General features: G+C 48.9%; 1 protein-coding gene across 8 annotated transcripts in view; it reads left to right on the top strand.

Moving 5' to 3' along the window:
- ABCC8 (ATP-binding cassette, sub-family C (CFTR/MRP), member 8) overlaps positions 1–15,945 on the top strand; it is an 83,545-nt gene that overhangs the window by 50,227 nt on the left and 17,373 nt on the right. For 6 of the 8 annotated variants that reach the window (XM_012725564.1, XM_012725558.1, XM_012725563.1 and 3 more), the window contains 7 exons: positions 499–604; positions 8,486–8,521; positions 10,274–10,309; positions 10,959–11,057; positions 12,090–12,174; positions 13,390–13,470; positions 15,034–15,171. In XM_012725564.1, the coding sequence (XP_012581018.1) occupies positions 499–604; positions 8,486–8,521; positions 10,274–10,309; positions 10,959–11,057; positions 12,090–12,174; positions 13,390–13,470; positions 15,034–15,171 (581 nt within the window). The remainder of the gene's footprint in view (positions 1–498; positions 605–8,485; positions 8,522–10,273; positions 10,310–10,958; positions 11,058–12,089; positions 12,175–13,389; positions 13,471–15,033; positions 15,172–15,945) is intronic. The other 2 variants (XM_012725565.1, XM_012725559.1) reach the window with 1 other exon arrangement.

Here is a 15,945-nt window from a genome sequence, read left to right on the forward strand (position 1 = left end):
GTGCTCTGGTCCTATTTGTGCTCTGTTGCAGCACAAATAGGACCATCACAAAAAGAGCGGACCTGAGTGGCCGGGGGGGAGGCGTTATGGAAGAGGTCAGTTCTGGTCCTCCAAGCAGGTGGTCATTCTAGCAGAGGCAGCAGCATGAGTAAAGCATGAAGGTTGGGTGGAGGTGGGACCCAGGGTGGCCTTCACCGGGACCACGAGGAGCTGAATTTACACTGGAGCACATGCAAAGAAAGAAGCCAATGTGTAGTAAAAGGCAGGATATCAGTGGTGAAAGAGGACCTGGGAGGCCCTTCTGGGGAGCCAGGAGAATGGAGCTTTCCCAGGGTGGGGAAGGGTAAAAAGACCAATTTTGTGGGGGTGGGGACTCCCTGGGGATTCCAAGTAGAAGAAAGCAAGTGGTGGCCTCAGGATTGGGTGCATCTGGCTGGCTGGTTGTTCAGACTTCCTTCTCAGCCCCCTGCTCTCCCGTACCCCCCTCCTTCCCTGCAGGCCAGCTGACCATGATTGTGGGACAGGTGGGCTGCGGCAAGTCCTCACTCCTCCTAGCCACCCTGGGGGAGATGCAGAAGATCTCAGGAGCTGTCTTCTGGAACAGGTAACAAATGAGACCTTGAACTCGGTTAGTGGAAAGAGACAATGGACAGGTAGGCAACCATCCTCAGGTGGGGATGATCCTGCATTTATCGAGTAGCCACAGTGTGTTCAGTGAGCCCACAATCCATGCAGTCAGTTCTTATTTTCGTCGTCACTGTTGGTATTCCTTAAGCCCTTACTATGTTACTATGTGCTAGGCGTTGGCTAGGTCTTCGATGTTCTATTATTTCATTCTGAGACAGCCAGCAAGGTGTAATCACCGTTCATAATTCCCATTTTCAGTGAGGGTTGAACTCTGCCCTAATCCATCAGCTAATAAATGGCAGAGCTGGAATTCGAACCCGATTCTGTTTGACTCAAATCCCATGCTCGCTCAGTCGCCTCCTGGGATGGGAAACTGCAGCACAGACGTGGGTTTCCGGCGTGGTCCTCAGCAAAGCTAACACAGACCATTCAGTGGGTGTTTAGAGGAGCCAGTGACAGCTCAGACAAACGTGGGTTTCTAGGCAAAGATCACCATCGTAATTAAAGAGTCAGAACCCCAGGCTGAGTCCACTGTGAATCTATTATTTATGTCCACCTACTTCTAAAAAGCGCTTGAAGCTGGTTGATAAAAGATACATCTAAATGGGAGCTTTTTCAAAATGCAGAAAAGGAAAGCCAGGAAATGAAGGCGATGTAAAAGGTGTTCAGGAACCTGGCAGAGAAAGCTTTGCAGGCAGCCTAAACCCGGCATGGAGCTTCACAGCAGCGGAACCAAACAGGAACCTGAGGGAGGGTCCCAGTGGTGGCTCGGGAGTAAACTTTGCAACCAGTGCAGCCAATGGACAAGCTTTCCCAAACAATCATATCTTGGGGGGGGGGGGGAAATTATCACTCAAGATGTCAGGTTTTTCATGAGCCTGAGTGCAGAATTGAGCAGAAAGACCTGGGGCCAGAGTCGGCACATATCCTTATTTCCTGCTTTACCAAAATGCTGCCTGAGCGCTGCATCCCACAGATGGCAAATTTCGCTTCTCAGTGGGGCTGTGGCCTGGCAGATGAGCCCTTCAGTTTCCTATAACTTCCATCTCTGGGGCATTAATCCCATTGGGGAATGTGGTATGTTTGGGGGTGGAGGAGTTTCTGCCTCTCATCCCTTTTCGTACTGGGGATTTCTCCAGCAGGGAAAGCCCAGTGAGATTGAGGTCTTTTTGCCAGTCCATTGAGCTAACTGCCCCTCAGAGCAGTGAAGACCCCTTGCCCACTGACTGACAAATGCCTGTCTGTGACAGGAAGACGGGACCCCCCAGAGCACTGAACTGAAGAAAACAACCAACACTGTTTGCACACCCGCCATGCTAAACATATTGTAAACATCTCTCGGATGTCTCCCACGGGCTCCCACTAAGTGTTATCACACCATCTCACAGAAGTAGGTACTGGGGCTCAGTAAGGTTGGGTGACTTACTGACCAGCCTATGGAACAGGACCCAAGCCTGAGTTCTTTCCTTTAAGTCTGGCCAGTGCCGTGGACTGGGTCCCACAGTCCTAATTCCAGAAATTAATCTCCACATTCAATGTGGAGGGCAGGCTGGATCGGAGCCTGCTCTCAGGGAAGGCCTTTTCTGGACAGGATGGTAGAACCCAGAGACTGGGGTTGCCATGGACGCTCTTGTCTGTGTCTCACTCGACATGGGTCAAACGCAATGCTGAGCTGAGTTCCTTGGCCCCACTTTGTTCACCTCCTTCCTCCTCCCTCACTTTCAGGTGCCCTCATGGCAGCACCAGTACCTTTCCCTGTCCTCTTCAGCAACAGCTGCTTTACTTGGCAGGATCTTAGTCCCACCCTGCATCAAGCTGTGCCAACCCTCAGAATCTATTGCAGCCTCCGCTCTCTTCAGAAACCTCTGCCCCAGCCTGGGGGACACAGGGACCTCTCCAGGGAAGCTAACACTGAGTGTCTCCTTCATGCCAGGCACTGGGAGGCCAGACACTTTTACTTATTCCATTGTTTCAGTCAGTCTTCAGCAAACTCGATGAGGTAGGTATTACTACTACCCCCACTTAACAGATGAGGAAACTGAGGTGAAGCACGTTGCCCAAAGCCACCCAGCTCTTAAATGGCAAAAGCAGGCTTTGCATGGAGGTGCTCAATGCATGAACTTCTGTGCGACAATGACCATCCTGACAGTGCAAACTCCAGTACCCCCTACAATTGTGACACACCTCTCCACCTCAGCAGAGCCCCTGGCAAGAATGCTCATAGCTTGTCCTTCAGCTCTCCCTCTCCTCACCAGGCAGTTGGGGTCCTAGCTCCTGTCTCTGGGGTTCGGGGTAGTAGTACTGAAAAGGTTCCCATTTCTCCAGGATCCACTTCACCCTCCTCCACAGGGCAGCTTCCCTCCCAAGCCTAGTGAGACCCAGCAAGCTTGCAGCCATCCCTGGGACACTCATGTGAAAGCACATAGTCTGGTACCTGGAGCATGGTTGTGGAGACTGAAGAAGTGGACTGGGCTTAGGTCAAACACCCTTATGTACCAGGCCCAGCAAATAATTTTTAACCTGAAGGTTGCAGAAGAATCAACTTGGCAATAAAGGATGAGAGAGAGACTGCAGGGATGGGACCAGTTAGCTCACTATAATAGCTAGAGAAGGAAGACTTTGGACAGTCTACTCAGTTGGATTCATCTCCTATGGGTCTCTCAAACTCCTGGACATGCACACAACTCTGCACACAGACCCACCTGCCCTGGGCATTGAGTTAGGGTGGGAACTGTAGGTTGAAGCCTCCCCTCCATTACTAACAGGAATTCATACTGTGTAGCCTGTCTTGGTGCCTCAGACACTGGATCCCAGGTCTGCTGAGGGGGTTATATTCTTGCATAGTGAGCCAAGAGCAAAAGAGGATTTGACCTGTGGCCCCTCCTGTCTGCGGCCAGAGACAAGGGTGAGGAGAGAATGTTTTTCATTCAGCCAAGACCAAAGGCCTGGGACCAGACAGTCAAAAAGAGCTCCAGGAGGCATAGAACAGAAAGAGGTTATTAGGAGGCCCAGAATGAACAATGCTCTGGGGAGATCAGTTGGTTTGTTTGTTTATCCCTCAATGTACAACTGAGCTATATGACAGAAAGCTCTGGAGTCAGACTACTTGGGTTCAAGCCTGTGCTCTGTGCTTTGGGAAATTCTATAGCCTTTTGTAATTAGTCAGTTTTCCTCTATTACCCATGGGTTGATATGGGTCTTAACCTAACATGTGCTAAGTGCTCTATCACTATTATTGTAAATATTCTTCAACAGTGTATTTCTGTGCCAAGGACAAAATCCCCCTATTGCTCTTCAGTCACACTGCAGCCTGTCTCCCAAGAGACTGTAGTGAGCTCCCAGGAACAGGGACCCTCTCTTATTTGTCCCTCTGCATCCCCAGTGCCTTTGCTAAATGAATCAACCGGCAACAACTCACGCCCACCAAGAGACTGTCGTTAGGAATGTGTCTTTACGTCTCTCTCCTTCCACATCTTTGTCAAGGCTGTTCCCCTAGCCCAGCATTCCGCCACCCACCTTTTCACCACTTGGCACCCTACTGCTGCCTGATGAGGTGTACAGGCATATCTCGCTATATTGTACTTCACTTTATTGCACTTCCCAGTAAAATCTGCACTGCGGATTTTATCCATTTAAAGGTGCATGTCAACCCTGTGTTGAGCAACTCTGTTGGCACCATGTTTCCAATGCCATGTGCGCATGTGAACATCTTCTTTGTAGAGATCATGTCCTTTCACAGCTAGTAGACTACAGTGGTATAAATACAGCTTTTCTATGTGCCAGAAAACAAAAACTTCATGTGACTCGTCTTATTGCGATACCTGCTTTACTCCAGTGGTCAGAACCACACCATCTCTGAACTTGCCTGTACTGTGCTTGCCTGTACATGCATCTGTCTGCCTCTCCATGATGTTGAGGTCCTTGGGGACAGGGCTGGAGACTGGAGTATCCCATTGTGTCCCAGGCCCCAGAGCAGGGTGTGTGTTTTGTGAGCCACTCTGAAAGTCCAAGTGAAAAGAGCCTGTCCTCAGGTTGTTCCCCAAGCCTGGGAGGATGCAGGCAGGAGACAGCATCCTTAGATGGGTGTGGAGAGCTTGTCGGGTGAAGTTCCTGCACTAGGGGCTGCAGACTTATTGCCACAGCCCTGAAAGAGCCTGTCAACCAGCCAGCTCAGGTCAGGGAGAACAGTGCTGCGCCCAAACTTTCACTCCATATCAGTCACACACACTCCCTCCCCCACGCTGCCTGGCTGTCTGCTTCAATATACTGTCAACCTGGGAATTTGTAAACTCTCAACTTTTAGGAGGAAAACATTTTGATGAAAAGTCAATATTAGCAGATACACTTAGATAAGAAATTCTCTCCCTGGAAATATAGAATGGAGCCATTAATGTCTACAGTAGAATGGTTTTGCATGTCCCCGAAGGTTTCCAGGGAGCCAGCAGGAAGTGGGACCCCAGAAAAGCACTGGGATGAGAAGGATAGTCCATGTCCTGATGAGGAACTGCAGATGGGCCTCACTGGCGTGCTCTATGTCTGCCGCCTTCACATGCAAAGACCTGTACACACAGACTGTTATTTCTGTGCCCATTCTGCAGGCCTGGGCCCTGCTTGCTCTGGGCCTGCCTCAGAACATTTTTAGTGTCAAAGTTGATTCCTGATCCCCTACCTCCCCAATAAAATCTTCTGAGGACTGTCATGTGGCCTGATCTGTCCATAACTCTCCCTGGAGCCTTTGGCCAATTGGGGTGAGAGCTCAAGAGTACCCCAGATATCCTGGAGAAAGCAAGTGGAGTAGGGTGGCAGGCAGACTAGAGAAGGGGTACTGTACTGTGTGGAGGAGACAAGCCAGGCTGAGCAACTGGATGGTCTCTGGCTATAGATTCTGCCACTGTTGCTGTGTGACTTTGGGCAGAATGAATCATCTCTCTGTGCTTATCTGAACCTGAAAAAAGTCCTTTCCTCTCAAAGATTTGGCATAAGGCTTCAATGATATCCATTGGCAAGGGCACAGTGGGTGAAAAGTAACAACTCAGGTCAGTGCTGCATCTAGGTGTGGCAGGATGAACAAACTGTGGAAATCTGTGTCCCAACTTCCTTTTCTGACCTCAGTTTCCACATTTTCCCTTTTCCCATATTTCTCAGGCCTTAAATGAGTTGAGATCATTCAGTTCCTTCCCTGCCTACACCTTTGGTATGAAGCAGTGAACTAGCAGGATGACTCTCCCCAGTTCTCCAACCCCACCTTCTTCCCTCCCACTGTCTATGAGCTGTATCTATAATAACCCTCCTAGTGTCACTGTGAGATCTGTACCATCACCCAATTTTATAGATAAGGAGAGAGAGGACCCCCTAAGGAGAGGAGGACCCCTAAATAGAGAAATTGGCTGAAGATTTTACACCCAGTGAACAGAGAAGCCCCTGGGAATCAAACTTTAGCATCCATATTCTTACCACTTAGCCATATTGCTTTCCCTAATGTGCTGCCTCCTCTTCTAACCTGGAATTCCCTCCCCACCTCCGCCCCAGAATAATTCCCTTCCTCCACCTCCACCATTTTAATCATCCCTTTCAAGGTTTCGCTCAGCTGAGTCTTTCCTCACTTTCTCAAAATATCTTCCTCCAAACCACTTTTAAAAATTAGATTTTTCTCTGATTCAAAAGAATGTACACAAATTAGAAAAGATACTGTCATATAAAGAAGATAAAAGCCACCTAGTAACCCATCACCCAGAAACTGCCTGTGTTTTCTCTATGAGCTGCACGGCTGTTGGTGCTGGCCTCTCCTCGGAATTTCTACAGTGCTCTTTTGCTCCTACTTTCCTGTTGGCCCTCTAACTTCTTGACCTCTGTTTCTGACTGGTTCACTCGGTCAGACCTTGAACCCACTGAGGGTGAGCTCTGTGCCTTGACTGAGTGCCCCCACTTCTAGTTGGCTGGAGGAAAGATCGTGGAGTTGGAGAATGGGGGGATGTTTCTTTGAGCTCAGTGTTTGTCTCAAATGTGCAGGTCAAGGAGCAATGAAATGCCCCAACATTCACTTAAGACCCCAGAAATCAGTACGAGGGAGCATTTGTCTTGTGCACCATTCTTTATGTTTCAGATTAAAACATATACATGAAGCCTTGGGAGGCTAGAGCTATGCTGGAAAGAGGAAAAGATGACTGAGACTCATGCCCCAGCTTTCCATCTTCCTAGCTCTGAAACAGTGGTCACGTTTTGTAAACTCTGAGCCTCAGTTTCCTTGTCTGTAAAATGGGAATACTAAGACCTCTTTATGGGGTTGTTGTGAGTGTAAAGTGGTGAGGACAACTTCACACAATGCCTGACACGAGACCGACTTGCAGTGAGAGCAAGAGCCCTGCCTTCCTTCTTCTCGGATGATTAATATGTTAGTTAGCTCCCTCCATTTATTACCCAGCTGGCATACTAAGTACTATGGGGGCTGAAAAAGATGTTTTTCCTCCCTTATAATCCCACTGGACATAAAAGGCTTATGCAACAGCTGATTAGAAAGGAGAGTTTTCCATTATAAGGGCTAATTGAGCTGCCCAGACAGTTTGCAAACTGAGTTAAGACCAAGAGATCTCATTGTGTGCTGAGTCCTCAGGGAAACCACCGATACACCTTCCTGCATATAAATAACCACTGGGGCAACTCTGGAAGCAGGCAGGGCAGGAAGGCTCCAGAGATAAGTTTATCTGAGCTGTGGCTACAGAGTTGGAATTTGAAAGCTTTGGGGGTTTTTTATCTGTCTCATGTTACCAGCTTGTTCATCCACTACAGCACTCTGTGGAGGTTAGTTTGAATTGAAAGCATGAAATGAGAGCTACACGATTAGAGAACAGGATCAGAGGGGCTGGTGATTATTTATCCATCAGGATCTCCATTCACTTCTGGGCCTCAGCAGGGAATACACAGGAATTTCATTAGAGCTCTTCCCATCTCTGTTTCTGTCCACCCTGGTTTTCCTGACAAGAAGGCTTTTATCAGGTTTATGGTGTAGGTAGTCACAATGAAGTAATATAGCATGGACATTACATGCATGAAACACTGGGGTTCAGGCAAACCTATTTTCTTTGCTTCTTGCCGCCTGTGTGACTTTGGGCAAGTTACATAGCCTCTCTGTGCCTCACTTTTTTGTTGGTAAAGTGGGAACAATCAAACTAAGACTTCCTACGGTTATTTTGAGCTTTTAAAGAGATGGCACTTATATCTTACAGTGCTTATCAGTGTTGCTAGAAGCTCAACAAATGTTAAGTGACTTTAGTATTTTTAAAGTAAGATCAGAATACATATCTTATTAAGTGTCTTCCAAAAATTTCTATAATCCACAGTATAAAATGAATTTCACATCGCAATCCACAGCATTGATGGAATGATAGACAGAGGGAAAATTTCACCAAAAAGTGTACATTGTGACCTCACAGAGTGCATGCTGATATTTTTATTTATTTTTTAGTGCATTTGCAATTTTCTTACTTAAAACCCATCTCCTGTGTCCTAATCCCAGTCTGAAAACAGTGTAAGAAATGACTATGACCTTGGGAAAGTCACTTTGTCTCTCTGAGCTTCAGTTCCCAAACCATGAAACAGTCTTGATGTCCAGCAAACCCCCCTCCTCATTGTTCTGAGGCAGTGCCAGGAACTTGGTTAAGTCCTTGCTGTTTGGAGGGTACCCACCCAGGTGCTGTGAGAGGGACATACTTTCTGTCCCAAGGAAGCCTGAGGGGGAAATTGGAGAAAGTTGGGGATGGAAGGGAGTTGGGATTGCTTTTCCCCAAAGCCCCAGTGGGATGGAGAGAAAGGCGGTGGAGTGGGAAGTAATTGGTGTCATTCTCTCCCTTCTGTGCCCCAGCAGCCTTCCTGACAGCGAGCCAGGAGAGGACTCCAGGTACGGCCTTGGAACTGGGTTGGCAATGGGTCCCCACAAGTGAAGGGGAACAGGTGGGGACAGGCATGCTGAATGTAGATTCTGGGGTGTGCAGCCTACATAATTTCAGACACACGCGGCCTTATAAGGCATGCATTCTCAACAAGGGCAACATCAGGTGCTTGGGAAGAGAAAAAACTTGGACATCACAGGGTTTGTGGCCCTCTAAAGGGCCTTAGGGCATAAACAGAGATCCGGTGTCTCTTTTGTGCCACTCCCTTGGTGGATAGTCAGAAAGCTGACTAGTAGCAGCCAAAGACTGGAGAATGGGAAGAGGCTGCTATAGGTACAGGGTTTCTTTGGGGGGTGATGAAATGTTAAGAAATCAGATCATGGTGGTGGGTGTGGATATAATAAAACCACTAAATTGAGAAATAAATGTGACAGGGAGATGACAAATTAGAAAAAATATATATGAAAACAGGCCAAACAGAAAAGTTGATTGTGTTGCTTTATTTATTTTATTTTTTAAATAAATATATTCATATATGTATATGAATATAAGAACTGGTGTGTAGGCCAGAGGTGCAGGGGTAGATAGGATTCACCAGAGACAGAGTGGGAAGCAGAAAAGGCAGATCTACTGAAGTACACTGCTGAGGGGAGCAGTGGGTGAGACAGGAGAGGTCTGCTGTGCCATTTGGGTCAGCACATGGGCCAGTGATTGAAATTCTGCTGTGCTGACTGGTGATAGCTTGCTAGCACTGAGACTTTAACCCTGTGACACCAGGGTTACCCTGGTTGTGTTGCCTTACGGTCATTGTACAGCTCTAAAAATCCCAAGGAAAAGAGATTGAGACTCTGAGAAACTTAAAGCCTTCCCTAACCTTTCCTCACCCAAGAACAGTGGGGATGCGCTGGAAGTGATATGGCCTTAGGACTGGGTAGATTGACTCAACTTTGTAACTAAGTTTAAGCCTCTGACCTTCACTCTCCAACAGAGAGCTTTCACTGCCCCGTATAGCCTTCTGCCCTTTCTCCCACCTTGTCCCCAAGTGCCGGGGTGTGATGACAGGTCCAGCCTGCCTAGCTATTATGACTATAGTTCTTGAGCCAAAAATCAAGCCTTGTGTATGTGACACGTGAATGTGTGGGTGGGAACAACAAGAGAGAATATCTGACACTGGAGCAGTTTGGGGCAGCCCAGGGCACGTGGACACTGCAGCTGACCATGTCTACCCTGGCAGTCCCCCAAGATTCCACGGCTGTCTTTTGACAGGGCCCGTGGGGCTGTAGATCATGTCTGGAGTCTGGAGCCTTCTCAGTGTCCCCAGTTCCATTGGTTATAGGCGTCCACCCACACACTACAAGCTCCATGACAGCCTGGCCTGACGGGCCAGAGAGGTCCCGCCCCAGCCAGTGCCGCCGAGTTGGGCCTCAGTCTTGGCTTGTGCATGTAAGCCCCTACTGCAGAGACTGGCCCTCATGCTTCTGTGATGCAGGAACTTTTTCCCCAGGAGCCCACACCCATGGTGCCTTTCCCCTGTTCTCCCTTTTAACCAGTTCCTCAGATCGCTATGTGCTCCAGACACTGCAAGGGGACAAGCAGTGAGGACTCCCCTGATTTATGGCTGCAGCCTTAGCTGTAGCTGCAGACTTTGTCTCAGGGTCAGACAGACACACTTGTGGGGTTGGAGGGAGCTCGGAGTATCTGTGGAGAACTCTGTCCACCTGTGTGAGCCCTGAAGGCATGTCTTTCCTTCCCTGCTGCAGCCCAGAGCGGGAGCCGGTGGCCGACTCGGATGTCAGGTACTGTGTCCCGAGAACACCTGCCCTCACAGGGACCCCAAGGCCCGGGAACAGCAGAGCCTGGAGGACAGTCCCAGATCCCAGCCCTGCCATGCTCCTTCCTATGGTTTGGCAGCCGCGGCCAGTTCTACATCAAGCTGCTGCTCCCTTCCACAGACCATTTTTCTCTGTTCATCTTTCCTTTTATTTATTTATTTATTTTTGGTCTTCAAAAACACAGTAATTGTGGTTTCCTTGGTTCCACTCTTACAAAGTTCCACTTGGAGAGTTACCTGCTATAAAGTCAAGTGGTTTGAGGGCTAAAGAAGGAAAGAGGAAATGAGGGGTCACGTGCTTACTTGGTAGTCTCACTTTGGGCTCCTCCCTGGCTGGAAACTCAACAGGGGCTTAGACTACAGAGCTGGGGCAGGCTGGGTGCAGGGCAGGGAGAGGCTGAGAACCCAATCAGGTAAGACAGTGCACCCAAGCCTGCCGTGGGTCCAGGAGGAAGGAAAGGCCACCATGAACCACACGAAGCAAATTTCTACCAACTGTACCTCCCCATGTTGGCACGGCCCCCACCCCCTTGCTCAGCCTAAGCCATCAGCTTGACAGCTGCCTCCGTGAGTGAGTCCCTGAGGTGCCTTCCTCCTCCCACGGCTTTTTTCAGGAAGAGAGGCCCGGTAGCTTATGCTTCTCAGAAACCGTGGCTGCTAAATGCAACTGTGGAGGAGAACATCACCTTCGAGAGTCCCTTCAACAAACAACGGTAAAAGCCTCTTAGAGGGACGCTAGTTGGGGGAGGGAAGAAATTGGTCCCAGGAAGCATTCATCAGCCCTGCCCAGCCCCCAAGCCCCAGCAAGCTGCAGTCCATTGATCACCTACCCACAGTCATCCTGCTCTCCAGGCCACTTGTCTGGATTCCAGCCAATTCCATATGGTCCACCTGGAAAAGGTCCAGATGTGCCTGGCATCCTGGCAGTGCAGCTCCTGGGCGGAGGGCAGGGGAGGGAGGGCGGGGATGGGGAGGGGCAGGTGAGGCTGGTGAGAAGACTGGCGCAGCTCTCCTTGCTTCTCCGTTTTCAATTCCCTACCCCAACTCCACATCTCGCGCACTATTTTCCCTCCAGTGATAATAATAACCACTAGGATCAACCGAGCTCTTGCAACGTGCCAGGAGCACTGTCAAGCTCTTTGTACTCGCGATTTCCTTTAAGGCTCACAACAGTCTCAGTAGACAGATGCTATTATTATCCCCATTTTACAGATGAAAAAACCAAGACTCAGAAAGGTTAAATAACTGGTGCGAGGCCAGCGCAAATGAGACTCAAATCCCAAGGTTGCCCGACACCCAAGTATTTGTCACCAGTACACTCTGAGCAGTACATGCGTGCTCACTGGCACCTGCCCAGGGTCAGAACTGCCCAGGAAAGGATGAGAAGAGCAGGCTGGGCAAATATTTGACCAGCCATCATCATTACTGCCTAAACCGACCAGCAGTGATCTCTCTGGCAGTGCCCCAAGTACTGAAGTCTTTCCCACTGCACGGGGCCTGTGCGTGTCGCTTGCACATGTTTGCTCCCGTCCTGTTCCATCCTTCAAATATTTAACTTGCTTCAAGACTGAGTGAGGTGCTGCCCTCAGCTCTTTCAAGCTCACATGGTGTTTGCTTGCACCCAAGCACGAGGCCCATTAAAGCCATTGCTCACCCTGGGCACAGCTGCCCAGAGACTAATGACCGTCTGCAAGTGCTCAGCTCCGCTGGGCTGACCAGCTGTGCCCACCCCTCTCCCCACTCAGGTACAAGATGGTCATTGAAGCCTGCTCCCTGCAGCCAGACATCGACATCCTGCCCCACGGAGACCAGACCCAGATCGGGGAGCGGGTTCGTAACAGCTTCCAAGAGGTTTTCTCACAGTATGGAGACCTGTCACATGAGCTGCCTGCCATGTGGCAGGGAAATGTGCCCCAAGATCTCTCTCTCGGGGAGGTCAGGTCCCTGGACAATGAAAGGGTACAGGCTAAAGAGCTGCCTGCAGTGGGATCCTTCAACTCTGGGCTGCTGTTTGTCCTTTAAAAAAAAAAAAATTTTGGGCTCTCCTTTGTGGCACAGCGGATTAGAGCACAGCACTGAGAGAGGCTGGGGCCACTTCCGCATGAGTTCGATCCCCACCTGCCCCAGAGGTGACCACATGGCACAGCAGACCTCTCCTGGCCCGCCCACTGCTCTCCTTAGCAGTGTGCTTCATTGATCTGCCTGTTCTGTTCCCCACTCTGTCTCTGATGAGGTCTCTCGCCACACCTGAGCCTCTTGTCTGTACCCCAGTTCTGTATACATAAAAAAATAAATCTTTTTAAAAAATAAAATAAAAATTTATTTATGCATACAAGAACTGGGGTACCAGCCAGAGGGGCAAGGGTAGGTGAGAGGATTCACCAGAGACAGAGTGGGGAACCAGACAGGTGAATTGACTGGAATACACTGCTGAGGGGAGCAGCAGCAGAGCTGCTCCATGTGGGTCAGCTCCCTGGCCAGGGATTGAATGTGTGCTGCAGTGGCTGCTGTAGCTTCATAGTGCTGCGCTTTAACCCCTTGTGCCACCAGAGAGGCCCTGCCAGTTATCCTTCACAGTTGTCAGGCACACTACATGGCAAAAATCAGGTTAGCGCCTCCCCAAGCTGGAGAAGACCTGACATCTCCTTCCTTCATACCCCAAGTACATCTTGAGAGCCACACAGCTCTGTGCTAGGCCCAGGGCTCTGTTCTTTCAGTTCCCTCTCCGGTTGGGCTACATCTCCCTAAACTCAGTCATTTTGGACTCTCCATGACTGTCATCCTTATGAATGGTATAAATCCCTCGCTCCTCTCTGTTGGCTTTCACTGGTCACATGGTCCCTAACACCTTCATGATAAAACTTCAGATACTTGGAGTTCGTTTTTCCCGCTTTCACATGAATTCAGTACACACATAGAGGTCCCTTCTCTATAATGGGAAGGAAGAGTCAGTCTTCTATGCCAAAGAATTCACAACTGAGTAGGGACCAAGGCAGTCTGTGCTGAAGGGCAATGGGCGTGCCATTTCCTCCCCTCTGGTAACAGGGCATCAACCTATCTGGTGGTCAGCGTCAGCGAATCAGTGTTGCCCGAGCTCTCTACCAGAACACCAACGTTGTCTTCTTGGTAAGTGCACCAGCAGCACCTTCTTCACCTCTGGCTGCCCCCAGCCCACTGCAGGCACACACACACCATCACCCAGTAACTTCACCGTCCGGTAACAAACCTCCCATGTCCAAGATATTGCCTACTCATCTTATTGACTGGGAAACTGAGTCCAGGAGGATGCTAGTGACCCAGTGTGAACTTCACACTGGACTCTGAAGTAGCCTCCTCCCTATAGGGCAACCTCAACCCCTCGGCACTAAGTTAGCCCCATTTTTAAAATGGCAACTCTAGGGATATGTGCCGCTGCTTCTCATTCTGGTCCCAGAGCAGACATTGCTCATTGGTCACAGAATTCTTTCCTGTGAAAACCTAACTCAACTTCAGAACCCTAATGTAGCCCTCCAGGTAAACCCTGGTAATCACATATGAGAACAAACTCATTAGCTCTCCTTGCCCTGCTTCATGCCAAGTTCTGTGGCCTGTGTTGACACTGAAGAATTCTAAAACCCAGCTCTGGACTGGGGAAAGAGAAGATCCACACTCATAGTCAGCCTAGTTGAAGCCACATTGTGTGGCACGGACTATGAGGAATCTTGTCTGGGGAGACAAGGAGATGGACTAGAGTAATCAGGGTGGGCTTCCTGGAGGATGAGACCTTAAAGAATGAATCCATTAAACAGAAGGATGGGGGAAAGCTATTTGGACAGGAAGTTGGAAGGAGGAAATCAAGTTTCTGATCCCAGCTTTATTCTCGCCCCCCTACGACACACACAAACACTCGCCATGAAACGTACTTCATAATGGAAAGGGTCACAGTCTTTATGCAGTGATATCTGCACAGCCTTTTACAAAGTACTAGCTCATTCATGACCCTATGGGAACTTTACACAACCTTGTTAGAGGGAAAGTAAAGTAGTTCTTTTGTTTATTTCAGCAAACTTTTATTAAGCTTCTATATTGTGCGAGTTCTAGGCACAAACGGTCTCAACTCTTGGCAGTATCACAGTCAAGAGTGGACAAATAACTAGTGAGTGTGGCTTTGTGCAGGTTATCACTGGAACAGAGAGGAGAGACGACTAGATGTGGGGTCAGGAAAGGACATAGGAAGAGCTAGCACTTGGGTGGGGCACTGAAGGATGAGTAGGAGTTTACCAGGCAGGCAGGCAAATGGTAAAATAGTACTCCAAGAAGAAGCAGCTTCAGCAAAGGCCTAGACTAGCAAATACCCTGCAAACCAAAAGTGTAGCGGCTTTAGGCATAACAGAAGAAATGAGGCTGGAATGGAAGACCGAGCAGGTTGTAAAAGGCCTAGATGATCATGCTAAAAATCTTAGATTTTTAGAGACAACAGATAGATACCACTGATGGTTCAGGAGTCAGGCAGTGCATGTGATAAGATCTGTTTAAGAGTGATAACTGATAACAGAGTCCTATTTTAAGATGAGGCAACTGGAGGCTAGGTGTGTGGTCCATGCCACATAGCTAATATGTGTCAATCTCTAGGCCAAAATTGGTATAATAATTGGCATCTCATGTTACTCCTCTCCCCACACTTGCTTCTACCTTCTCCCCTCTGCCCAGGACGACCCCTTCTCTGCTCTGGATATCCATCTGAGTGACCACCTGATGCAGGCTGGGATCCTTGAGCTGCTCCGGGATGATAAGAGGACAGTGGTCCTTGTGACCCACAAGCTCCACTACCTGCCACATGCAGACTGGGTGAGAAGTCACAAGAGAGTCCGCCACAGAGGACTGAGGTAGCAAAGGCAGTTGGGCACCTTTAAAGGAGTCCATCATGTGTCTCAGAAGTTGCTGCGGGTCACAAAGCAGAAGCCACTGGCACTGAGTGGCTCCATGCTGGTGGACAGCTCAGGGAAAGCCTGAGGCTGAGGACTTGGGGTCACCTAGAGCTATCCCTTTCTGGTCTGGACCTCTGTGTCTCCCTGCAAGGCTGGGACCAAGAAGACTCAGAAAGAACAGACACTCTGTTCCTACCTTCTGTTTTCTGCCCAGCTTGAACACTTATTCTCCCTAGCATTTCTGACAGAAAAGAGGGAAACACACAATTGTAGTGATAATGGAAACTTCAATATCACCAATACAGTGCAATTTTGTGAAACTTTACGTTTGCTGCTGAATTCCCATACTCCTCAACATGAAGACGATAGTTACTTTTGATTAATTGGGAAGAATTTAATTTTTTTTTCTTGATGGAAATAACATGACTTTTGAAATCTGGGCCTTGTCTGACTCTACATAAATTTACCCCTAATGCTTCAGGCCTGTGCCAAATGGCCCCTGCTAACCCTTCCACTCTACTCCAAATAAATCTTTTTTCTCTGAATGGTGAGATCTCCCTCTGATATTTAAAAAAAAAAAAAACTTTTTTTTTTTTTTTGTAAAGATTTTTATTTATTTGTTCATACAGAACTGGGGTACAGGCCAGAGGCTCAGGGGCGGCGAGAGGCTTCACCAGAGACAGAGTGGGGAGCA

Source organism: Condylura cristata, unplaced genomic scaffold (genome assembly GCF_000260355.1).
Source record: "Condylura cristata isolate star-nosed mole 26May11 unplaced genomic scaffold, ConCri1.0 scaffold00015, whole genome shotgun sequence".
NCBI classification, from domain to species: domain Eukaryota; kingdom Metazoa; phylum Chordata; class Mammalia; order Eulipotyphla; family Talpidae; genus Condylura; species Condylura cristata.